Consider the following 25,421-nt stretch of genomic DNA (forward strand, 5'->3'; position numbering starts at 1 on the left):
TCGTGGCTTATATGCCGTATATGCTGCTAATTGCAGCTAAACCCGGTGATGGCCGATAGAGGAATTGTGGCTCATTAGATATGGGAAGCCACTTTCCGGCATACAGGGCACAGTTCCCAGGGCCGGCTAGCGCCGAATTCGCCGTAAGTCGTGTGATTGCTATTAATTCAGGACTTTAACAGCATGCGCTAATAATTCCCGATTCTATTTTTCGGCAGACCGTCGCGGTTTTTGTGCGGTCTTGTATATTTCAACATTATCTAGCATATGTCGCGGTGGGGACGATAATGCCTGCTGAGGGTATTTAACATCTAGATGATTATGAGTTCATATATTTGAGAACAGTTGGGTTAATCCCATGCTATTTTGTATCAGTCCTGTTCGACCCATTAATATTCTTCTTATCCACTTGCGATTATGTAGCTGCTATATTTTTCATCCTCTTTCTTATACCTCTTATCTCTGCTATGCAAGGTCGTGTCCATCATTCGATTCACATTTGAGCATTTATCAATGAGATTCGCACTTGCGCTTATCTAGTACGACTACTAAGACTAATGATTGCTGGTTATATAACTGATCTGAAATAGGTCTCTCATCCTCTAAATTTTGAACATTGCGATAACCTTTATGATGTCGCGTGCTGTCCGGACTCGTACGATTGTAAAATATTTGACGCTGTATTCCTTATCTCATGGATATCAAATACCATGTATTTTGCTAGTTCGGACGGTGCCGATTGCTAGACAACTGTAGATTCATTGCTTTGCAAACTCTATCACAGTTAGAGTTTAAAGCTCCTAACAACCCTAATCCATTTATCCCACCTTCCTCATTGGCAATCTTGATCCGGCTGTCATAAACTTCGTGCGGCTCGCGAGGTACGAAACCCAATGCAGAGAAGAGACGGGATGGCGGACGAATCATGAGCATGTAACCCAATTCATATCCGTCTGAGTTCGAGTTATCCTATTTACACTTTTCTATGTCTATATTTGTGACTTTGGCCTGCTTATAACGAAGTCGGTATTGACGCATTGAGCAACAGAGATATGACGCTATCGACGTCACAATTTGCGTGCGAAAAGCCGCACGTCATACTGCGTCATCGAAGGGTAAATCATGTCCCATCGCCTGAGAATTTAATTGACATATACAATACAAAGAACCAGCGAACCCTGTTCAGCGGTCCTTGACTGTGGAGTTGCTGCTGCTACTGACATCATCTTATCGTGACTGGCAACGAGTTGTGTTTTGTGTTGTGCCTTGTCTCTGCCAGCTAATTCAGGGTTAGCTTTCGCAGTCAATTGTGCACTTTTAATTCTGAATTTGTCATAAAATACAGTAACTCTCTAAATCTAGTGGGATTACTGATATCAAGCATACCTTGCGGTGTGTTGCAGCAGGGACCTGAGCTATGTTCTATCTACCGCTCAGGAGGGATGGGCTGGTTGCTGTGACGCATCACTCGCGTAACTGGGGATCATACGACCATTCGAGCCAATTGCAAGTAGTGCATGGTGGCGGGGCGGCAATGATAAGCAATTTCGCATATGACCGTCCTTCTCAGATTCATTGCTGTAACGCCGCCCTACTTTGCCTCGTGAGCCGCAAAGCAATCGGACCCCGGACAGAGGGACTTCAATCAGACGCCTGCGATTAAGCTATGAGCCCAGAAGCTCATTAGGACTTGTCAGATGACTGAGTGAAAAGTTATAAACTAACGTTAAGCAAGTAACCTGTAAACACCTAACTCGTAACATACACACTGGCTTAAATCATCCAACTAACGTCAGCCATGCCTTGATCTTGCGTCCGTTTCGCCGGACGTCTTCCTCATCCGAATAAACTTCCCATGTCCCTTCACCAAACTCCGTAATAACGCCGACCAGATTTTCATCCCAGGGCTCAATTCCATAGGCAAAATCGATCCACTTTGTCGCCATGCTTCGCGCCGTGTTGCACTCCCGCAGCAACTTGGCAGGATCGTTCCTAACTGTCGGCTGATCGGCGATTTTTTTGACCATGCTCTGGAAAAGGTAAATGTTGTCAACGAAGTGGTGCGAAACTCCACTGTAATGCGTTTGCGGCGTGAATATTGGATTTTTCTTGTCAAGATGGTAAAGATATGCTTTCTTCCCCCTCTTGTCGCATCCAGGCACGCGCACAATCGCGTACTGCAACGCGTGGAACATGATTGCACCGAGTAAATGTACAGCATTTTCTATCTCCTGCTTTGACACCAGCGTAGTCGCACCAGGGATTGAAAGCGAGGGACAACCAAACTCGGTCGCGATTTCGGTTAGTCGATTAAAGATCTGGGGACCAAATGTTAATTGGAGACGATTCTTCAAGTTGTCAATCACTTTGCCCGTGTCGAGCCCCAGTGCCCCTCTAAAGGAGTGGCCTTCCTCCCCACAATCGCCCGCCATAAATGATTCCAGCCAAGCACAATTGTACGTCCTCTCACACGTCATTCCAACAGATAACGGCTCCTTAAACAGATCATGGTCGACAACAGGTCTGTAACTTGATGGAAGAGCGTCCCACATGAACGCCTGCCAGGGAAGCGTCAGCATTGTCTCCAGCCTTTTCTCCGGCGGGACATCCCCGCTTATGGTCTTTATGATACCATCAAAGACGCGCTGTTCTGTTTGGACTAAAGCCGGTCCAAGCAAACTTGCAATTCCGGACTGATAAATCGCCCGTTTAAATGGCGGATCCGAGTCTAATCCGTCCGCGGCAACAAGCAAAGATATCGCAATCGCGCCCGCACTCTCGCCACATGTCATAACTTCACGTTCGTCTCCGCCAAAGCCACGGACGAATTTTTTGATCCAGCTGTACCCGACAATCAAATCGCGTAATCCCCAATTTCCGATCGGCTCATTATTCAAGCTTGCGAACTCGGCTAGTTCTAACGACGAAATGAAGCCAAACACGTTAAGCCGGTATTGTAGCCCGACAAACACAACAGGCTTCCCAATCGTGATGGACCAGTCCACAAAATCGTACGGGTCTTCGAGGCCGTAATTTGCCCCGCCGCCGTTTCTGAACGCTCCGCCGTGAACCCATGCCACGACTGGGACCGGGTCCTGATTCGGTTGGGTGAGAAGATATGTTGGGACAGTCAGTGTTAGGTTCAAGCACTCGAATTCGTCGTAGGTTCGTTGTTCGGGCTGTAGTTGGCCACCCATCGCTAGGCCGCCGACGAAGTTTGGTGTCCATGCTTGTGGGCACACGGGACTACACAGAGCAACAATCAGCGTCAATTAATCGTCAATCACACCATTCAATTCAATCGCGTACCCCCATGTCGTAAAGTCCCGCTTTGGAAGCGTCGGCAGAAGAACAGATTGTCTAAATCGACCAGGTATTGTGGCAAATTTAATCGCTCTGAATTGGGTAACTCTGCCCCCACATTTGAGGACACCAGTCATCGGACCCAGGACCGGATGGTTGTAATCGATCGTTTGCTCCATTGCAGATAATTCTCTAGGACTGTGAGACACGTAAGCTGAGTTCTATGTATTTGGACATTTAATGCGGCATTGCGTGACAAGCAAGATTGGTCAGGAAAGGGCGGGCGCATAAGGAGATCGATTGTCTCTACGGGGTCGGCGATGGCCGTTGAATGTCTGATTCAATCCCTACCGTGGCTCGCGATGCATTGGTGCAAGGGATAGGTCTTCAAGTAATGGCGCAGGTGGTCTCGGTGATCCGGGATGTCGGCAGTTCCGCCCAACGCGATATCTGGTGCCGTTTCCACACCCGCCAAGCAACGAGGCTTATCGCCGGAGGCATATATATAACTCGCCGTGTATGATTCTCTTGCCGAAAATACGAGACATTATATTTTAGCTGCTACAGACTAAGATGCATTGAAATTCTTAGGATACGATGCGAATCACACAGCAATAAAATTCAGCAAAGACACCTTGTGGCCAGTTGTCCGTCGACGCCGGCAACTGACGTCTATCACGTGCCGATCCCGGCACGGAATGCAAAACGCACTAAAACACCGTAATATGAGTTTCAAATAATGTGGCGTAACTAATTATGTTCACTTCGGCTGGTATGATATATAACCCTCATCACAATTCAATAGGTCACACTCAGACGAGCTATGCCCACTATTCAGCCAATCCGGATGCACTAATTATGTTCATAAAAGATGAGCTGCCGAACATATGCAAAATTATATATCGAAGTTGAAACTTTGAACGGATCTGCCTAGCATCAGCCTCGAAGGTTAAAAATAACAACACTGCCTTGAAGAGAAAACACCGCAATGGACTATGGTAAATAGCGCAAACTTCTATAGATAGACACATCCCAAGTTAATGCTTTTGGCAATTAGATTATTGCGTCAGTTAAGACGGACAGCTAGTAGATGAGCAATTTAGTTTATAGGTGCACAAGTCCCGGGCTGTGGCGGATGCGGATATCCGCCAAATTTTCCCATATCCGAGACAGTGCGCTGTCAGGCGCAGACAGATAGTTAACAATTAAAAAAAATAGTCGTGAGTCGCGTCCCGGTTACAACTCTTCAACAGTCACCAAAACCACATCAATTTCTTTCAATATTGAAAACGACTCTATACTCATACACATCTAAGGATTTAGTAAATGGCTCAACCAGTAGTTATGACTTCATCAAGTGCCAGCGTCGGCATCTCAGAGGAAAGCACGCCAAACATGGAGGGTTCCCTTATTGTGCCTCCTCAACTTTCGGCTATTGGTGGGGATCTCACACTACAGAATGAAATATTTTTGCATATACACAGATGCACGCTGTCCGACAGAAATATGCTCTTCGTCCAGTAGGGACGTCCCAAGCCTATGAGCCGATTCAGCGTCGCTTTACCGTAAGTGAATGTGAATCCAAAAACTGTTTAGATAGCAGCGCGCTCACTGCACAACTTCGGGAATGGTGCGACGAACGCCAGTTTGTTGATGCGCAACTGGCAACTGAGTCCAAGCTCATTGGATTAAGCTGATTGAGAAGGGCTCTCGAAATCGACAAGAGCCGTGTTCCGTGAGCACCTTAAAACTTCATGTTGCTGCCATCACAGATTTGTGGAAGCAGCAAGTTGACTTCGGCATAAATCCGCATCCAAGTCCCCGCACCGCGAACGTACAGGCAATTCTCAGGACATATTCCATTAATGCATATCAAAGAAATCGAGAAAGCTACGCGGATCGAGGTGCGGTTTCCATTTTTGACGGTTACAACGCCGAAGGAATGAGAAAGGTTGCCCATACGACACTTTCGCGACCAGATAACTACGGAGATCGCGTACAGGGTCTCCTAGATTTCCTCCTTCGCAACTATTTGCTCTTACGTGGGAGCAACAGGCGGCAGATAGACTTGGCGGATTTATATCTGCTGCCGTTAGAAAATGAGGGTCCCACGAAGTGCAAGCTTCTTGTGGTTTTGCTTTGCAACGGCAAGACTAACCAGCATGGTCGAGTAGATCATGCCGGAGCTATGAGGAATCAGGATTTCCTGGTGTGCCCCATGTTTATTCTGGCGTTAAACTTGTTTTACCGGTTCCATATTGACCAGGAGACTTTCCCAGTGCTCCGGTCCAATGAGACCTGGTTTGACACAAATTATTGATTCAGTACGGTATGTGTAATGGACCCGATGAGCATCAGCCGCTTCGCGTGAGCCGCAGTGTCGTAACCGCTGCGCCTCACCAGGCGCGTTTGCTGCTATGTTTAGTTTTGGTCTTGTTTCTATGTTTAGTTTTGGTCTTGTTTCTATGTTTAGTTTTGGTCTTGCTCCTATGTTTAGTTTTGTTCTATAGTTAGTTTGTCTATTTTTAGTTCTGGTCGAGTATATAAGGAGGGGTTTGTCCTCTAAGACCAAGTCAAGGAACAAGTCTTGTATTCTTGTATCAATAAGAATAGTTCCAGTCCAGTCTAGTCTAGTCCAGTCCAGTCCAGTCCAGTGTGTTATACTTTAGTCCAGCTCCAGTCCAGCCCAGCGTCGTTACACGCAAGCCGAGAAGAACCGCCGACGCCAAGAAGGCTTGTGTCTCTATTGTGGTCAACCGGGTCACTTCGCAAACGGATGTCCAACTAAGAACAAGCCAAAGTCCCATCGTCAGCCTCTTCAGATTCAGTCTGCCGCGTTGACAATCGATGAACCCGCGAACACCTCTGTTCTCTACTCTCTGTCCCCGTCGGGAAACGATCAAGCTCGTGCCTAAGCGGCTCCCGCTCGAGCTATATATCATCAGCCGCCATCTCTACCATTGCCTCTGTTGCCGACGAAGCCGAGGACCCTCGACCAGTCCTGAGCGCTCAAGTGAACTTCGGCAATGAGTCTGTTCCAGCCCAGGTATTGTTGGATTCTGGCTCAGCTACGGAATTTATATCCGAGGCATTTGTTCAGGAACACAATATTCCAACCCGACCTAAGAATCGCCCGATATTGGCCAGAGTCGCGGATGGTCGCGAAATCTTGAACGGTATGATTGATCGTGAAGTCGAAATCGGTCTTGCCATCGGTGACCATCAGGAACGTCTGATTCTCAATGTCACATCGCTTGGACAGCACCAGATAATCCTCGGGGCTCCGTGGCTCACTCGACATCATCCCCCAACCATTGATTGGAAGGGGCGCAGGATCGTCGAATGGTCGCAATATTGCTATGAACATTGTCTAGACATGTCCTCCAATTCGGATTCGGACTCGGATTCCAGTGAAAGCTCTCTGTCTGAACTTGAGGACGAATTCCCCAGTCCCGACTCCTCTGATATCCTCGATACTCCAGCAATGGACGCCGCTATCGCAGCCATCACCGCCGTACCCTCCTCTGAGCACTTGCCCTCAACATCTGAGCAAACTACCGCACTACCTCCTGAGTTTGCAGATTTCATCGACGTTTTTAGCAAAGCAGCTGCGAATCAGTTACCTCCTTCTCGTGTCCATGATCATGCCATAGAATTACTTCCTGGAACTTCACCACCATTTTCCAAGACTTACAGCATGTCCCAGCCCGAGTTGCTGGCCCTCAAGGAGTACATCGACGAAAACCTTGCAAAAGGCTTCATCCGCCGATCCACTTCCCCCGCTGGCGCTCCCGTCCTCTTTGTGAAGAAAAAGGATGGCTCTCTCCGTCTCTGTGTGGATTACAGAGGACTGAATGCCATTACCATTCCCAATCGTTGTCCCTTGCCGCTCATCTCCGAAACGCTGGATCGTTTCATTGGTGCTACTTATTTCTCTAAGCTCGATCTCCGCGGTGCTTACCACCTGGTCCGAATTCGCGCAGGGGACGAATGGAAAACTGCGTTCCGAACTCGATATGGCCATTATGAGTACCTCGTCATGCCGTTTGGTTTGACCAATGCTCCGGCTACGTTTCAGCAATTAATCAATGATGTACTTGGACCATTTCTCGATGTCTACGTCGTCGTTTACCTCGATGATATCCTTATTTTCAGCGCGTCTCGTGAGGAACATGTCGAACATGTCCGTTCTGTCTTGTCTGCTCTTCGGTCAGCTCAGCTCTATGCAAAGTTAGAGAAATGCACCTTCTTTACAGACTCCACCGTTTTCCTTGGTTATATTGTCTCGACCTCCGGTATTCAAATGGACCCCGCCAAAATTCAGACTATCCTCGACTGGCCACAGCCACAGTGCACTCGCGACGTGCAGTCCTTTTTGGGCTTCGCTAACTTCTACCGTCGCTTTATCCGCAATTATTCCAAGCTCGCCGCTCCTCTATTTCGACTCGTTAACGGTGATTTCCTGTGGAATAATGAATGTCAACAAGTTTTTGACTCCCTGCGTTCAGCCTTCACATCGGCCCCTATCCTTGTTCATTTTGACCCTTCTCGTCCCTGCATCGTGGAAACCGACGCTTCCGATTTTGTCGTCGCTGCTATACTGTCCCAGCGTGATGATAATAACGTTCTGCATCCCGTTGCGTTTTATTCCTCCAAGATGTCCTCCGCCGAGCGCAACTACGACATCCACGATAAAGAGTTGCTCGCTGTCGTCAAAGCCTTTACCGAATGGCGTCATTATCTTGAAGGATCTCTTCATCGAGTTCTGGTACTTACTGATCATCGAAATCTGGAATACTTCATGACGAAACGTACATTGAACCGTCGCCAAGCGCGTTGGGCTGAGTTTCTCTCTCGCTTCCAGTTCCAAATTTCTTTCCGTCCTGGTCAACAGGGTGTCAAACCCGACGCCTTGACAAGGCGCTCTGGAGATCGCCCTCCGGGAGGGACCGACCGTCAAGCACAAACTGTGCTGCACCCACATGTCTTCCTAGCTCCGGTGACAATAGTTCCCCAGGATCCTGATTTCCTCAAGCGCATCAAGGACGCGTTACACAAAGATCCAGAAGCAACCGAGATAATGCAGCTATTACGTTCGGATCGTCAGTCGTCGGATAGGTTTTCCTTAGCCGATTATGAAATTAACTCCGACGGACTGTTAATGTTCCAAGGCCTGATTTATGTCCCGAACGAGACCGAGTTGCAGTTGTCAATCCTGAAGGCGTACCACGACCACCCAACGGCAGGTCACCCCGGCCGAGCGAAAACTTTCGAATTGATTTCCAGATACTATTATTGGCCGGCTATGCGACGTTTCGTTATCAGATATGTGGCCAATTGCGCAATGTGCTCACGAATCAAACCAGTCAGACACGCTCCTTTTGGACACTTGCAGTCCCTCGAAGTACCGTACAGACCATGGAGTGATCTCTCTCTTGATTTCATTGTGGGCCTTCCCGAATCCGAGAATTATAATTCTATCCTCGTCGTGGTAGATCGAATGTCAAAGATGGCTCATTTTATCGGGACACGCGACACCGTTAATGCCGAAGGATTAGCTCGCCTATTTCGTGATAATATTTGGCGATTACACGGCCTTCCCAGTTCGCTCGTTTCCGATCGAGGAACAGTTTTTACATCGCAATGGTGGCGTGCCTTGTGCAGAATGCTTCACATCAGTCAGGGTCTCAGCACGGCATTTCATCCACAGTCGGATGGACAAACCGAACGCACCAACTCGACATTGGAGACTTACCTCAGAGCATATGTCAATTATCAGCAAGATGATTGGGCATTTTGGTTGGCAGTCGCCGAATTCTGTTACAATAACCATCAGTCCGCGTCCACAACCGTATCACCTTTTTATTTCAACTATGCTTACCACCCTCGTCTGGATTTTCAGACTCCTATACCCGCTAATGCGGAAGTTACGCCACATCGGACCTCTAGATTTGTCAAACGTTTACAACAGCTTCATGATTATCTCCGCGCGGAAATTCTCTTTGCCCAGGACAGTCAAGCGGAACAGTACAATAAGCGACACCGTCCGGCTCCCAATTTTCAAGTCGGCCAAGAAGTCTGGCTTCTGCGTCGCCATATTCGAACGAACCGACCTTCGGCTAAGCTCGACTACAAGAAGCTCGGAAAGTTCCACATACTCGACAAGATTGGCCGCAATGCTTATCGCCTTGATTTACCACCGTCCATGAAGGTCCATCCTGTGTTCCACGTCTCTCTTCTTGAACCGGTCTCCTCAGAGAATGCAATTCCAGGACACATTCAGGAACCACCTCCACCCGTCGTTGTCGACGATGATTTAGAATATGAGGTTGAAGCTATCCTTGATTCTCGTGTCAGAAAACGAGGCGGATTACAATACTTGGTGAAATGGGTGGGTTATCACGACCCGACTTGGCAGCCCGAGATCGATCTTGTCCATTCCCCGGAATTAGTCGCCGAATTCAGGGCCAGGCAAAAGCATGATAGCATTAGTCGCGGAATCCGGCAAAAGCGAAATACCAACAACCACTGACGGCCAACCCGGAGTGTTGGCCCTTGCGGGGGGGCTCCTGTAATGGACCCGATGAGCATCAGCCGCTTCGCGTGAGCCGCAGTGTCGTAACCGCTGCGCCTCACCAGGCGCGTTTGCTGCTATGTTTAGTTTTGGTCTTGTTTCTATGTTTAGTTTTGGTCTTGTTTCTATGTTTAGTTTTGGTCTTGCTCCTATGTTTAGTTTTGTTCTATAGTTAGTTTGTCTATTTTTAGTTCTGGTCGAGTATATAAGGAGGGGTTTGTCCTCTAAGACCAAGTCAAGGAACAAGTCTTGTATTCTTGTATCAATAAGAATAGTTCCAGTCCAGTCTAGTCTAGTCCAGTCCAGTCCAGTCCAGTGTGTTATACTTTAGTCCAGCTCCAGCCCAGCCCAGCGTCGTTACAGTATGTCAGTCGAATTATTGTGATAGTCCCCCTATCGTGAAGGAGAACTCAGCTAACTTTCGCATCGTCAGGCTAAGCCCCACGAAGGAGTGGTACTGACCGAACAACACCGATAGATTATAAGAACACACAAATGAAATGGACCCATCGAATGTTTAGGGAGGCCAACATTCTGTCGACGAAGAAGACTCATGCCGGACGCAAGGCCAATTGGGTATTCATGGAGTGTCTGGAAGATTCCAATGGTATGTCTAGAAGGTTCCAGAAGACAAGGTCCCAAGTATATATATAGGTCATAGGAACCTGTAGTTAATGAGTGTTCGTTTTGTGTGTGCTTTATATAGTCATATATTTCAACAGGTTATGAGCCCTGTTTGAGCGCAATTATTGGAAAGAATAGCGAAACAAAAGAAACCTGAGGAATGTCAAAAGATAGAGACATTCGAGTGTGGAAGCTCTACGGAGCCGAAGACTGGGTGCCGTGGAAGCGGCAGATGACCCTTATCTTGAAGGGTAAAGGTTTTTTCAAATTCCTCGAGGGCAGTCCCGCCAAGGAAGGGAAGAACCCAGAAGAACAGCAGAAGGACGAACGGGAGGAGATGAAAGCCTCCGCGACCATAATGGGGAGCCTGAGCATCAAGGTTCAGCCCCAGATCCCTGGCGACAGTCCCACGCCGAAAGTGTAACGGGATGACTCGAGGGCACGGACTCGAGGAGGGACAGACTGGACTAGAAGGCAAACTTGAATAAACAAATTTATTACAAGAATACAAGACTTCGTGCTTGACCTGACAGCGAGGACAAACCCCTCCTTTTATGCTCTGTCAGGCGTCTACTAACCTATGTACACGTAGAACACACGCAAAAGCACGCAAACCCAAGGACAACAAACGCGCAACGCAAGCAAGAGACCAACAAAACCAAGACAACAACGTACAAGCAAGAGACCAACAAAGAACACACCACCCGACGAGGGGCACCAACCAACAACCCAACCCCCCAACACGATCTCCCTCGCCGCTCCCCCGCACGCCGCACGCCGCACACCGCAAGCGCGGCACTGTCCATTACATATGGGATCGTTTGATTAAGCTGTACGACCAGAGTACAGCAGGTTTAAGAATGCAGCTCAAAGGAGAGTTAGCAAGTTTTGCGATGTGATAAATTTTATATGAGCAAGTGGAAGTGAACAATAATAAGGGTGTTGTGGTAATCCGTTGATCTTACTTCTTGATCATCCGGTCCCAAGGGAATTAAGAGGTCTTTAAATATACAAGAATTCGCACTCTGGGAAATAGCCTTTCTGTGACCCAAATCTGAACGTCGCCGATGATTGATCATTTGACAAATTCATGTCGTAACTGCTGATCTTTAACTAGTAGTGATTTTCAGTTACATCAGCAGGTGATGTTACCACGCAATGTATCGGTTAACGATGATCAATCATCAGACTCTTGCTGACGTCAGTCAGAAGAAAGATGGAGTCTCATGTCCAAGAGCACATTATCATGAGACCCGGATGGTAACTGTAATATCCCATCGTTCTGCAGAATTGTCTCGGTCATTGTTTGTAAGGCCATCGCCTTTTTACGATGGTGCGGCTCAAGTGTGGTTCAGAGTTAATGCTCAATAGGCTTCAAAGGCCTAACTCGTGCTTTCCCACATGTCTGTTCAAGGTTTAGCCACAAGCTATCAGCAAAGCTTCGATCGTCAGATCTGTCTTTTGCTGTGCCGAGTTATACTCTGGTCTCTGCAGAGTGTTACTTTCCTTTTGTGCACCTATATTACTATATTGAGTATATAGTTGATATTTCAACATCCCTTATTGTTGATTGGCGAAATAATGAATTGAGTCTCGGGCGCACAATGGTTTAGCAAGCTGGACTTAAAGGATGCATATTATCGGCTTCGCATATGCCCAGGCGACGAATGGAAGACAGCTTTTAGAACGCGTTATGGTCACTTTGCAAGACGGAGAGCATCCAACAAGGGCTTGAAGTCCATAATAACCTCACGGCTCTTGAAACAGAAGACGAAGCTAAACTAAATTACAAGCAAAAGTCAAGGAGCGGTCGACAAGAAAACTTGGTTGGTTCTGGATTTCATTTCGAGCGGACGGGAAACAATTAGCGGTAAGCAACGGTAATAACGTGGAGAAGTCGAGCTCGACCCGAGAGGGCTAGGGTAATGCGCACTGAGCCAAAGGGCAAGGGCTGAAAGCAAGCGTACTTGCGTCATTCTCACGTCCATATAATTCTGCCGATAGTCCACTCACGATCGGCACCTGTCAAGAGCAATATTTGTGGGCCGAGGAAGTACAGAAACTGGGATGCCCGTAATCCTGTACAATCCGCTCCATTTGCACTTGCCTATACCTTTCCGGACTTAAAATTATATTCCCCGCTATATAAAATTATTCTATATCACATATAATCATTGCTACTTGTAATATCTTGCTTGCGCTGTCGTCCTATATCGGTTGGCACTGTCGTTGCCAGTAATTCTAACCCTTGACTTCACTCAATCTTTGCCACCGTTTCCACCAAAATGCCCCCGAATACACCCTGGACGCTTCGACGGGTGTTAGTACTGACGCGACACCGAAGGAGTGGACGTGGGAGCCGCTCGTCCTGCGGCACGTAGTGCGGCGTGCCGCGCCACGACAGACGAGCGCAATAGTCGGACTCCACATCACGCGTACCCCAATATGGGTCTCGTCAACAAGTCATCGATAGTTATAGAAGCACATAGGAAATATATTGCTGTTTTATTCACCAATCACATGCTCTCCCCATTCCGCTCCAACATCTGCTGATGTCAACAGATACCATTTTCCATGGCTTTATACGAATGACAAGGTGGATCGGCTTGACTGCTAGGTGGCAAAGCACTGGGGTCCGTTTAGAGGCTGTGAGTCACTTAACTCCTGTCGATTTTATCCTATTAAATGTATTGAATCATGGATAGTCATTGCTGCCTAGTAGATTGGAATTTTTAATGTTTTTGTTATTTGCGTCAGTACATGTATCATCCATATTATTAGGTCTGTTTGCAGTTGAATCCCACGCAATCTGGCCCACTTCAACCATCATAACCATCCCTAACCGGTGCATCCATATTCAGTCTCTCTCAACCTTTACGATGACCCTCCCACGCGCCCTCATGGTGGCTATGCGCTCGTAGGCGCTGATGGCGTCCTCCATACTAAACACCGAGTCGACAGAGATCTTGAGCTTGCCCTCTTCCACCAGCTTCACCAGCACGACGGCGTCGTCCTTGGAAGGCGGCGTGAAGAACATGACATAGCGGCGCGGCACGCCGCCCAGCCACGTGGGCCACCAGATGTTGAAGATGCAGTTCTTGAGCATGGCGCCCACGCCCTCCATGGAGCCGATGTTGATCACCATGCCGTCCGGTTTGAGGTACGCTGGCGAGTTGACATACAGGGCCTGCAAACCGACGCAGTCAAGCACAAAGTCGAAAGGCTCCGCCGCATACTGCGACGCCAGGTAGGCCGGCAGCGGGTCGTGCTTGCGGTAGTCGATGAACTGTTCCCCAAGGTTAGCTCTCCACCCTCTTCCAGAACCTGACGTAGATCAACTCTCCATGCAGCAAGCAGCAGAAAACAGACCTCATCCGCGCCCAACCCGCGCACCATCTCCTCATTCCCCCCACTCGCAACACCCACGACTGTTGCCCCCCTCATCTTGCACACCTGCATGAGCACCTTCCCCACAGACCCGCTTGCCCCATTAACCAGCACGCGATGCCCCTGTTTCACCCCGCCTGTGCGTGCCATCTTGAGCGCCGTCGACCCACTCCCAAGCACGCCTCCCATGGCCACCATATCTGACCCCTCCGGCAGCCTCGCAGCCTGGCTGCTCGGAATCCGCACATACTCCGCCAGCGCACCCCGACCAAACACCATATCCGGGATATTCTGGTACGCCACCACGCGCGTCCCGACCTCTCGCACGTCGGACGAGGCCGCGGAGCCGGCGGCTACCACGGTGCCGGTGAACTCGAGCTCGGGGATGGACGGCGCTGTGAAGGGCATCATGGGAAGGGTTTTAAATAGCGTCTCGCTGCTGAATTGCAACGCCACGTGCGATACGCGGATTAAAACTTCGGCGGAGGACGCGCTTGGGAGCGAGGGTGTGGGGTAGGAGGTTGCCAGCTCCAGCGCGGTGTGGGCCGGGCCGCGCCGCCGGCGGAGCCAGGCGTGCATTGTAGGCGGAAGTGAAGGAGATGCCATGTCTGGGGTGGATTGGGGGTGGGGTGAGCTAGTGAACGTGTGTTTCAAGAGCTCTGGGGGTTATGGATGGCAATTGTGGTAAGGAAGGCGGTTCGACAAGAGCAGGGAAATACTGGGATTAACAGGAAGAGAGCGATAAGTGCCGAATTGCTCGGATGAACTTGCTCCGCCCTGCAGTTTTAGACTATATTTTGCCGCCCCACCTGTTTTTGTATGGTTAAGTCAAAAAAATCGCGGCTCGGCCACTGGGGGCTTCACCAAGAAAGACAGTTAATTACGGAGTATATAGCCGCCCTTATTAAAAGCTTGCTAAAACTAAACTTCAATTAGATCACATACTCTGACCCTGACCAAGCTGGTCACCCACGTTTCCTCGTGATCTAACAAAGCCCTAACCTCACTCATCCACGCAGCAGTTGCCGTCGCTCACTGTGTCGCTGCCTCATCACACACCCAATAGAAGTAATGAAAAGTGTTGGCAGATACGCCTAACACTAGGTTCAACAATACTATAAATGTGATAACCCAACCGAGCTTACGGCTAAGACCTTGATTCACTGATGAAACACCTGATGAAATAATGCCTGTAACATTTTGAAAAATAGCGCCTTCGTTGCATATAACCTTCCTACCTGGCGGTAAGTCAGCACATGCATATGTCGTAACCAGGGTAACTGGGTCAGTGAAATTGCAACAATTCTTCATTGTTAAGGCAAAGTATGATGCTAGTTTTCCACAGAATCAAAGTAACCGAGTTGGTACACTTAAAAGCTATGAATATCATTAGCGATTATCAAGGATCCACACATAAAGGAGTCCGAAAACTTACTCCGAAACGGGTCTTCGACCAGTTGCCACTTGGTGTCAATAATAAACCCCTGTTGGAGAGTTTCAAATTACCTTCCCTGAAATAGACGGATTAGCAACTATGTACCTCGAGTTACAGTCGATGATTAGTACTTGCAAGAATGTCAAGGCCATGAAAAATGTCAAGCTGTACTGTAATCGAGTAACTATTTCTGTCAACACTTTATGATCCCTTTTGAGGTTTATTGCGGAATGTGAAGGAGTGTTAGTAGCTCCAAGGAGAAGGGTCTCAAAGGATTTTTTGTCTTGCTACAGTTGACCGTTGATCATCTAACTTACACGTTAGTAGATTTGTGTGAACATGTTTCGGCTAGTCACATACAATTTGAAGTCAGTCAAACATCGGAAGTTGTGGCCTGTTCGGGGTTTTTGCATGCAATAATTACAAAGCGATCTTCCTACCTATACGTCCACCTTGAATGGTAGGGCTCTTGCTGCGTTCACGCTGTCAAGTTCAATAGTGAGATTGTAAGGTAGGGTCAGTTTCCATCACTAAGATATGCTAACGATACCGGATTATACGTATACAATAGAAAAGAGAACAAAGCCACAAAGCAGCAAGGAGAAATATGCAACAGAGCAACGAGGAGGACAACTCTAAACCACAGAATTGTCACCGTGGCCTTGTAATGAAGTCGCCAAACCTCCCTTCGGCCAGAGTGACCAGTGCGCTCTGAAGCTGAGTCAAGTAGATACGGCTATTAAATGGGATGTCGAAATCCTCGATTCCCAGGGCTTGCCACGCATCATCCTGGAAAAAATCACTGACATGAAGGCGAAGTGTTGTGATATGATTGAGATTGTGATGTGGCCTCCTCTCTTCAATCAGCGGCTAAAATAGCATTTCTGTGAGCACTAGCCTCACGAAATCCTGCATTGCTGCTATTACTCACGAACGTCTCATGGGCGTCTGCTCGCCAAACTTCAATGAATGCCTTTGTCACCCCTCCGGCCCACACGTGATCGCGGTAAATAATCTGAGGGAAGTATGAGCCGTCCAAGGGTACAGTTGCATCCGCATGAAGATTCATAGCTTCTTTTTCTGCTGCGACGTCTCCGATATTCTCAAAGGGATCAGCAGGGTTTCGGAATCGTGGAGACTCGGTAAGGCATATCAATACACAGGCTTTAGCATGACAACCTTGGATCCAAATGTCCTTGTCATCGAGAAGGTCCTTATGGTTCTCACTAAACCCGACCTCAAATGCCACAGTCACAGGCTCTGCACCACGACCGCGATATTTAAATAGTCCGTCTGCCTGTTTGACGCTATGCTCATAGCCGCCATCAGATCCCCGTGTATCGGTAGATCCAGCGTCCACAATTCTGCCTATGCTTTCAGGACTGTGATGAGAGAGGTATTCCCGAATACTGCTCATGATCTGGAGTCTAAGCTCAGAAGCTGCAACTTCATGCAAGTCTTTTGGAACAGTCACCACAGTCACTGTCTCAGTGACACTGTTGTATGACAAACGTGGATAGCTACAATTCGAAATCATCAGCTAATGTCTGGAAACAATCACATCTCACACGCTAATACCTCTTGCCGTCCAAAGAGCTCTCAGCCTTTATCTTAGACCAGCTTTCGTCTAATTCCAAAAACTGGGAATACGGCATCTGAATATCTAGTCTCTGCTCTGGTGGATTGCTCTTCAAAAGGTCTAGTGCTTTGTCAAATTTCGAAAGCGATTCCTCGTCTGGCACTGGAGACTTTTCCTTTGACGGTGTAACTGACATCGCGCTCGATATATCCGCTTTCGATGCTGTGGATACCGGCGAACGCGCAAGCTTAAAATACTTACCCGAGTGTCCATTTGATAGATCGCTCACCGGCGAAGGACTTTTGTTCACGGTTGTCGATCTGGGCGTATCGCTGTTGCACGCGTTTGCCGATCTTGCACGCGACGTATAACCGTAGGAGATCGGGGACGTCCCAGAGAAACTGCGTCCATATTCCTAAGCAGTTAACAATATGAGAGCGAGATGTACACACTTAGGTAATGGAGAACTATCAAGTTGCCACGTTGCTGAGCGGACTGCTATCTATTTATGCTAACGCGTTCTTAAGCCGAGCTCTACCACCGTAGTTTTGGATCAGGTAAAATCTGGGGACATCGCGACTATCCTGGATGGGCTAGGGTAGTGTGCCAAGAGTTTGGGCTCCAACCATTTTCAGGTTTAGGGTTTTGGGCGTTTTGGGCACCATCATTATCGTACACAATAACGAAATGGTGATATCGCGCTGTGGACACTTCCAGCGCAGCGCACTCCACTCCACCCGGCAAATTCATGAACGTTAGACTAAGCATTAGCATTTGCATATGTGATATTCAGTCGCATCGTTGATGCAGCCCTAATAGTTCTGAGATCAGGACGGTTGTAACCTTGCACGGTGGCACGGTCGCACTAAGGAGCACAACCGGTATTGAAAGGCTTGTCAAGTTAGTTATGGCCTGAAAGCTTAGACGAAAGTCCCAATGTCCTAAAATCGTGTGGGCATCATCAAAAAAGATGCGTGCCAGAAGGGAATTTCCCTGCTTGCTAATCAGAAGCTCCGTGAACAGGACTCGGAATATACCTGAGTCTATGCTTTCAACAGAGACCAAAATAATGTCTGATTTAACAATACTCTCCCTTTTAACGTTGGCGGACCATTGAGTTCCCTGCCACGATCCAATAGATATTACCTTAAAGCAACAAACGGCACTACCAAGAGAGTAGTTCGCCCATTCTGCCTTTCATATAGTGCACTAAGAAAGTGTATGTCCGATTTGCCACCTCCGGTTGGTAATACTATAAGATAAGAGCACCCCGGTTTGAGATGACTGTCTGGACTGCGGCAGCTTGGTAGGGATCTCGGAATTTTGCGTTGCCACCTCTCAGATCATGAAGTAGCCTGAATGTCGCAGGTGCGACAGGGAAAAGATCGGCATTCGAAACTTCCGCAATCTCAGTGGTTTCTCTAATGATGGTCGTTGTCTGCTGGGTCACGCCAGGGTTCATAGCTGTTGTTGCTGGAATTGGCTGAGTTATCGATTGACCAATTGCAGACGGACTTGTGATTCCACACTGACTGTCATCTGAGACTCTAGTGGTACTGTCAGCTACTGCCGTGCTAGCTGTCAAGCCAAGGACTGCGATCCAGCCATCTGAGACGTTCATGAACTCATGAACGTCATTTCTGTTTGTCTCGGGAAGGTCGTCGGTCCCAATTGCATAGTACGTAGTGCCACATGGCTCGTATGTCCGCCTTGAATGTCTTCCACATAATTCAGGCCAGCGTTCGTAACCGCGCTCAGATGCGTGACGATCCAGCAAGGCAACCAAAGCCTGCCGAAGCGATTGTGTAGTCAATGATGTTAGCAGGGTTTCCGACTGACCTGATTGCTCTCTTATGATTCGGCATAAGCTTTCAGCATGCCATCTTCCACTTGGCTCTGTGAAGATATACTGGTTATAACTCATGATGATGGCATTTTTGGCCTTGTAAATGGCATAGATGAGGTCTCTATATAATATCAGCAAGAGTTGTTGTCATGTTGCAAGACATACCGAGCTAATGTTCTGATGTATCATTGTATACAAAGTATTGAAAATAGGACCTCTAGTTCTTGGGGGACAAGATGAATAATCATCCTCTCGTGACCTGTCATCGATGTTGTCTTGTTGTAGCGGCCAAGAAAGATAAGTCCACGTGGATGACAGTACACGCTTCTCGTGCTATGGACTGAGTTACTGAGCAGCCATGTTTCCACCTCTGTTGTTCTAGCCGGCGATCCTTAGGTAAGATGCATCGCCAGCATTAGCATGAACAGCTTCTCCAAGAGCCTGGCTGCTTTCTTTGCGTATGCTTCCACCTCGCCCTGACAATTACGCCTCCTCGGACATACTCACCTTGCAGCTCCGGTCTATTCTGAAGTATCCCGAGAAGGAGCCGAGTGTTCAGCTTATTCCTATTCTCGGTTACGAAGCTGTACCGGAGTACTGTTCCCATAGTCGTCCGCCATGTCTCTCCCGAACTGTCGCGGCAGTTCAACGCCAGAGCTCAGATCAGTGACTACATTCCTGCATTGAGACAGCAATTCATGCACAAAGGCCTTGAGAATGGCGGCAGTGAGCAACTCACCGCTCGCCAGTCTCAGAGCTGTGTACTGACTATTCGCCCAGGTAATGGTGGATAAGACATGTTTCGAGCCATAGATGCTGCATGCGCCGTGAACCTGTATGCAGTAGCCGTAAGGGATAGGTCCGGCAGGGTTGAGGACCTCTCAATGTCATTGTCTATAGCTTCCCTGTCCAACGTTAATTGACCAAGTACAATGCTCGACCTGAGCTCTCTTTACTCCCCTGGTATATACATACCCTGAGCGTGACGCCGGATCAATCACCCTAGCCACGGCGTACATAAATGTGCTACGAATACAGTATGTAATTGCAGCTGCGATGTGGGTGATCTGACCATAGTGGGCAAATGTGCCATTCGGCCGAAGGGAGAGGGTCTTGAGTCTTAGGTCAGTCACTATAGGATGAAGTCGTTAAGCGTGCCTACTTTAACGCATTATTCCAATTATATACCATATCATTGGATGTTTAATGGCTGATGAATATATTCGTTGTCCGATGTTGTCCGATGCCGTCCAGGCGGTGCACATGTAGGCAGGATCGTGCAAATCACGCAGTCTCATCCAGGGCCAAAATATAACCGACTCATTTCATGGTACGTCGTCGTTAGTTCTTTACAGGAATTTCACTATGATGCACTTAATAGCATGTATTATCCTCTCTCTTATAGTGGCCGAGACCTGTTGCATCTTGTATTACACTTTTACCGGCATACGCTACGGTAATGTGATGGACAGTAAGCACTTGTAGGTTGCTAACTACTAATGAGATATTCAGCTCTCACGACTTCACGCTCGCGTTCGTCTGCACCAATTTCTCCACGCGGTCGGCTGCAGCCCGCGATCAGGGACGGGGCTGGTCCCAGCTGATAACCAAGGCCGGGTGATTGTTCCGGCTGGATGTCTGACTTGCCAGCTGTGCGCGAAAGCATTTACCGACACCACCAGAGTGCCCCGTCACATGGTGACCGTCCATCCACTACCTCGCCGTCGCGCCAGGCAGTTCGAGCAGCCGTCGACCTCTGCACCAGCCGCACGAGGACGAGTAAAGCAACAGAGGAGTAACAGCACTACAGCAACAGATGATCGACAGGTTCTGGGGAGGTATCGTGGGAGCTGAACAGTTGAACTCTGGCCCAATCGACAGTAGATTATAGGTGCCGGATGAGAATATAACTCGAGAACGAGCAGACAGTTGAGGAAATAGACTTAGGTTGTGGGATAGAGTTGAACGCGACCTTAGTAGACACTGATGGGAGTCGAGAGGAGTTTGGACAGCGTTCGGTGGTCCAGCATCGATCCGAGTAGGGACATTAAAGGAATCTTCGTTGAGTGGAGCACAGTTAAATTGTTAAGGCCTGATTCTTTTTTTTAATGGCCCTCCCATTTAAATTCGGAAAAAAAACGAATCGCCCCTTGTAATGGTACTCCCATAATACCCAAAAAGAATCAGGTAACGTTAAATGGAGCTCCCATTTTACTAGCGTATAAATGGAGCTCGCATTTAAAGCGGATCTAAGGACTTCCATTAGAAGGAAATAATGGCGCCACCTTAAATGGAGTTCCCATTTAAAAAGTAAATGGAGGGACCATTTAAAAAAAGAATCGGGCCCTAAGTGCTGGACTTGACCAGATCTGCTGAGCATTCGGCACTTCTGAAATAAGTCAAGCCGACGCATCGAAACCGACCCGGGTCCGTTGGCTACGACGACTACGTCAATTGACTCTTCCCTCGGGTCTGGCGCATCGGGCAGAAGCCGAGCCAGTTGGTTATGAGAAAGCTAGACAGGACAGTTGACCCAGAATCTACTTGTCCGGGTCAGACTGAGCCTCATCGCGGGATTAAAACTAGCGGAACCCCACATTATCATTATCAACCAGCTATCTCAAAAAATTCTGGCTTCGTCAGCAGACCAGGTCTTGAACTGAGCCAAAGCGACAAATGGCGCCTCCAAATCGCACACCACTAATCGGCATGTCGCTGAAAATGTACTTTACTCCCGCTCGAACGAAACAATACCTCTCGTCATTCGTGTCTATCTCACGAGCGGCCAACTCCTTCGGCGTCACGACGTTCCTCATTCCCGATTTCCTCTCCCTCGCAGCGGCATGCACCGCCCTGGTTACCACAGAAGATCGACGGTACACGACTGGCGTCGGCGCACAGGACTGCTTTTGGGAAGACAGCGGTGCCTACACCGGGGAGATTTCCCCGTGGCATTTGCGGGAATTAGGGGTTGGGTATGTCGAGATTGGACATGCTGAGCGACGGAGAATATTCCATGAATCCGATGATGATGTTGCGAAGAAGGCGGCTGCAGCAGCTAAGCATGGTTTGATTCCCGTAGTTTGCATTGGCGAGGTCGACCGGAACGAGTCCGACATTGACTGTGCCGTACAGTTTTCGGTGAAGCAGATGGCGGCTGCAGTGAGATCTGTCCCGGTGGACTCACAGGTCGTGTTTGCGTACGAACCGGTCTGGGCTATCGGACAGCCGGCGCCTGCGCCGACGGCGTATATAAATGCCGTGTGTGCTGGGCTGCGGTCATATCTCGATTCGGACGGACGGAAAAACTCGGCCAGGATAATATACGGTGGCAGCGCAGGGCCGGGATTGTTTACCGAGCTGGATAGTGAAACTGTTGATGGGATGTTTATTGGCAGATTTGGACATGATCCCGAGAATTTCGAAATCATAGTTCGCGAGATTGCATCTAAGAAGTTTGGCGAGAAAAACTTAGGTTGTATATAGAGTCAAAAGAATAGGACGCCTTTCGCGCTAAAATAGTAAGATTATTATTCGCGTTGATTTAAACATCCAGTATTATACATCTACTATACACCCATTGAATTGTACACATTACTGTCCCAAAAACTCGTCTAAACTCATGTTACCTGCAAGCAAACTCTTGAACGGATCATCAGTCCCCCAATATAGCGACGACCCATCCGGAGGACCCAACTGCTCCTGCTGCGGAATCAAACCACTGGGACTAATATCTGCATACACACCATACTGTCGCAACGCCGGTGTTTCGAAGTGCAATAACGACGCGATTGATGGAATACTAGCTTGGTGCGAAACCTTCTGTTCCTGCTTTATGCTTGCTGGAGAATTATGACCAGTCGTCTCCGTCGTCATGCCCGCGATCACTACTCCCAAAAAGCTCTCTCCGCCCAATTCGTCTGCAATCCATTGCCTAGTCGCGCCGTCGATCGACGCGCGTTTAATGAACCCCATGTCTTTGGTCTTGATCTTGGGGCCCGAAACCCGGGTCAAGTCGACATCAGGCTCAAACTTCTCGAGAGAGTCGAGCACTTGGCACAGCCAGCTTACCCCCTTCCATCGCTTTTGCAGCCGTTTCAGTCCGTCCTGGCACGCGGAGAACGCGCGGTGGACGGTCGCGGCGGCGGCATGGTGGCTGTTTGGTGCTGCGAGTGTGAGCGAGTGCCACAATGTCAGGGACGCGGAGCCGGCCATCAGGAGCGGCTGGGACGTGAACGGATTGGACAAAAATGCGTTGGGCGCGATGAGGTCAGCGAACGCGATTATGTCGGCTATGCTGATTGCCGACGTCCGAGTTAGGTCTGAGTTTGGGTTGGATAGCCAGCCGGGAATGTCGACCGAGCTCCGGGGATAGACTAACTTGGGATGATAGACGGCCAGAATAATCGCGTGGTTCCAAGTGTGCATTAGAAGAAAACATTGTGCGTGATTAGTACGTGCAAACGCTTGGAAATTGTGCACGTCGAAAACCAAATCAGCTGGCAGAGATGCGTGGAAATCCGAGATTTCCTTCTGGAAACCGGCGAGTGCAGATTGAATGTCGTCGTCAGCTGCCGGATCACTGCTATTGCTCAATTCAGAGGACGTGCTCATTCGCCGTTGTTTATTGCCGGCGTACTGGTTCAGTGTGTCGGATACCTTGCCAAGAAGCAGGATCAGACGGCATAAATATGGGAACGGATCTGTCAATGGCTTGCCATCCATCACTTGAATGAGCTCTCCAGTGGTCAAGTGCCCAACCTATCCAAGGATCTCGTTAGCAATACTTCAGCACAGAAACTCCGACTCGGCTGACCTCATGCTCTATATGCTCCATCAGAATCGTCGCGACACGTCCTGTTCCGCACGAAATAAACCGGTCAAGACAAACAACCGACCAGAACACCCTCCGCCGCTGTGCAATTTGCTCTTCGTCGCCAATCCCGTCAGAGACTTTATGCAGTCCGAGATCATAACTCATCCGGATTGCGAGACCGGACCAGGACCATAAGCCCGAATCCCGGTCCTCGCCAAATTCGTGGTAGGCGATGAGAAGTAATGCGAACACTATCTCGACGGAAGGTAGAGCGAGATGTGGGATTAGCAGCATCTTGGCCCGTTCGGCATACATCTCTGATAGTTCGTCACCGTTCGAACCCGGCAGCGAGGGCTTGAGGCGTTCAGCAATAGCCGCCATGGAACATAACAGGCACTCGCCCGCTACCCCGTCGGATATTCGATCATCGAGGTCCTTACGCTGCAAAAAAGGCAAAAAGCTACCCATGTTCTCGTAGAAGGTGTCAATTGTCTCTTTAGACGGAACAGCAACAACTTTCCACCGCCTCCGATCCGCCGTCGGATGTTTTGGCTCCGTTCCTGGTGATGGTGACCGTGTCGGCGCAGTGGTCGTGGGCGTAGACGCGGCAAAGTCGGTATCAGAATCGCCAGCAGCGGGGGGACGAGTGAACTCATGTCGGCCGACGACGACATTGTTGCTCGGCATTACTGATGATACTGGCTTTCCGGCGCCGGACGTGCTCACGTTGACTGAGAGGAGACGAAAGCTGCCAGAGACTGGGGGTGCGACAGAGGTCGGCCCAAGCCAGCGGAAGTATGGTTGTCGTATCAGCAGACCTGTTTTACGCGGTTCAATCACGTCTTGGGGTTTGTTTGAGAGGATTACGTCGCTGCTACCCGTCGTTGAGTTCCTGACAAGGTGTTCATCAGATGCTGGTGCATTGCAATCTCCTGTCGGCGTCGTAACATGAAGTTCAGAGGACGCCTTTGTCGATTCGTCCGGAGATGGACTGACGGTCGAACTAGCCGTGGACACACTCGTGCCGCGCCTGTGTCGTTTGGCAGCAGGATTGAAGAGTCCTCGCTTGTCTTGGTACACGCAGTCGATCTTTCGCGCCGAACAAACCGCACACGGCTGCGTTCCTGAACAGCGGATCTGTGATCGTTTAGAAGGAGCTTGTGTGCTCTGTTGGTATAAAGGATACTTACCTTCTTCAGTTTGCACGTCCCGCAAGCGCGAGAAACTCTTTTCTGGCGGTGGACGATGTTCGAGAGATTGTCGCCCCCAGCGCGGGCAAGATCGTCAAACTGGTCCAGCGCACCGTCGACCACGAAGCGGATTTTCGTCTCCATTTTTCCCGACTTCTAGCTTGGAAATTGGTAAGGATCGGAATGGGCCGAGAGAAGATGAGAAAGGATAACCCGAGCAGGTGGTCATTGTTAGGCAGGCCGACGAGAAGCGAACCCTATCATCGGCCTGCGCGCCGCTACTTGCGAACATAACGGCGGGCGGTAGACCGAGCGGTCAACCCCGCATTAATATTGCGGAGAATCTCGGCGTTTCTACCTTGCGACTGCCCGAAGAAACGAAATGTTCGGGTCAGAACAAAATTTCGTCGTCTCGCTCGAGCGAGCCCCCAATTTATTGGACAGGATTACCCTGACCTTAATGGCGGTCTTTAAGATTCCGCACGGAAACCCTACTAAACCCTGAAACCCGTCAAATTTATTAGCGGTCGACGTCAACTCGAAGTCAACTCAATTCTCACTTTACTTCACCTTGTCTGTCACAGGAAATCTTGGACGTCGAGCAAGTGCAAGTTTAGTAATAAACCGGGTTATTGTGCAATAGTTGATACACTTATGGCTCATACGG

The 25,421-nt window shown here is 49.0% G+C and overlaps 7 protein-coding genes across 7 annotated transcripts; 2 read left to right on the forward strand and 5 right to left on the reverse strand.

Moving 5' to 3' along the window:
* Nucleotides 1-1,778: 1,778 nt before the first annotated feature.
* POJ06DRAFT_236955 (Alpha/Beta hydrolase protein) lies at nucleotides 1,779-3,482 on the reverse strand (the record flags this gene model as incomplete). The annotated part of the gene is made up of 2 exons (XM_056185928.1): nucleotides 1,779-3,246; nucleotides 3,310-3,482. 2 exons carry the CDS (start codon nucleotides 3,480-3,482, stop codon nucleotides 1,779-1,781), a joined length of 1,641 nt encoding a protein of 546 aa, XP_056045791.1.
* A 7,179-nt stretch (nucleotides 3,483-10,661) lies between these two features.
* POJ06DRAFT_280822 (uncharacterized protein) lies at nucleotides 10,662-11,400 on the forward strand (the record flags this gene model as incomplete). The annotated part of the gene is made up of 3 exons (XM_056189905.1): nucleotides 10,662-10,720; nucleotides 10,784-10,919; nucleotides 11,293-11,400. The coding sequence occupies 3 exons, from the start codon at nucleotides 10,662-10,664 to the stop codon at nucleotides 11,398-11,400; spliced, it is 303 nt and encodes a 100-aa protein (XP_056045792.1).
* A 1,958-nt stretch (nucleotides 11,401-13,358) lies between these two features.
* On the reverse strand, nucleotides 13,359-14,467 carry POJ06DRAFT_280823 (uncharacterized protein; the record flags this gene model as incomplete). The annotated part of the gene is made up of 2 exons (XM_056189906.1): nucleotides 13,359-13,787; nucleotides 13,871-14,467. 2 exons carry the CDS (start codon nucleotides 14,465-14,467, stop codon nucleotides 13,359-13,361), a joined length of 1,026 nt encoding a protein of 341 aa, XP_056045793.1.
* Nucleotides 14,468-15,617: 1,150 nt separating this feature from the next.
* On the reverse strand, nucleotides 15,618-17,229 carry POJ06DRAFT_82004 (uncharacterized protein). The gene is made up of 4 exons (XM_056191608.1): nucleotides 16,902-17,229; nucleotides 16,255-16,843; nucleotides 15,684-16,193; nucleotides 15,618-15,631 (listed from the first exon to the last, which is right to left on the reverse strand). Exons 1-3 carry the CDS (start codon nucleotides 17,096-17,098, stop codon nucleotides 15,975-15,977), a joined length of 1,005 nt encoding a protein of 334 aa, XP_056045794.1. The 5' UTR covers nucleotides 17,099-17,229; the 3' UTR covers nucleotides 15,618-15,631; nucleotides 15,684-15,974.
* Nucleotides 17,230-18,125: 896 nt separating this feature from the next.
* Nucleotides 18,126-18,378, reverse strand: POJ06DRAFT_249448 (uncharacterized protein). Its single transcript, XM_056187170.1, has one exon. The coding sequence runs from the start codon at nucleotides 18,362-18,364 to the stop codon at nucleotides 18,155-18,157; it is 210 nt and encodes a 69-aa protein (XP_056045795.1). The 5' UTR covers nucleotides 18,365-18,378; the 3' UTR covers nucleotides 18,126-18,154.
* Nucleotides 18,379-21,306: 2,928 nt separating this feature from the next.
* POJ06DRAFT_249451 (Triosephosphate isomerase) lies at nucleotides 21,307-22,270 on the forward strand. The gene has a single exon (XM_056187171.1). It carries the CDS (start codon nucleotides 21,425-21,427, stop codon nucleotides 22,232-22,234), a length of 810 nt encoding a protein of 269 aa, XP_056045796.1. The 5' UTR covers nucleotides 21,307-21,424; the 3' UTR covers nucleotides 22,235-22,270.
* Nucleotides 22,269-25,249, reverse strand: POJ06DRAFT_82060 (fungal-specific transcription factor domain-containing protein). The gene is made up of 3 exons (XM_056191610.1): nucleotides 24,755-25,249; nucleotides 23,565-24,701; nucleotides 22,269-23,509 (listed from the first exon to the last, which is right to left on the reverse strand). The coding sequence occupies exons 1-3, from the start codon at nucleotides 24,896-24,898 to the stop codon at nucleotides 22,343-22,345; spliced, it is 2,448 nt and encodes an 815-aa protein (XP_056045797.1). The 5' UTR covers nucleotides 24,899-25,249; the 3' UTR covers nucleotides 22,269-22,342.
* Nucleotides 25,250-25,421: the final 172 nt, after the last annotated feature.

The sequence above is a fragment of the Lipomyces tetrasporus genome (assembly GCF_029532465.1).
Source record: "Lipomyces tetrasporus strain NRRL Y-64009 chromosome Unknown POJ06scaffold_3, whole genome shotgun sequence".
In the NCBI taxonomy this organism is placed as follows: Eukaryota; Fungi; Ascomycota; class Lipomycetes; order Lipomycetales; family Lipomycetaceae; genus Lipomyces; species Lipomyces tetrasporus.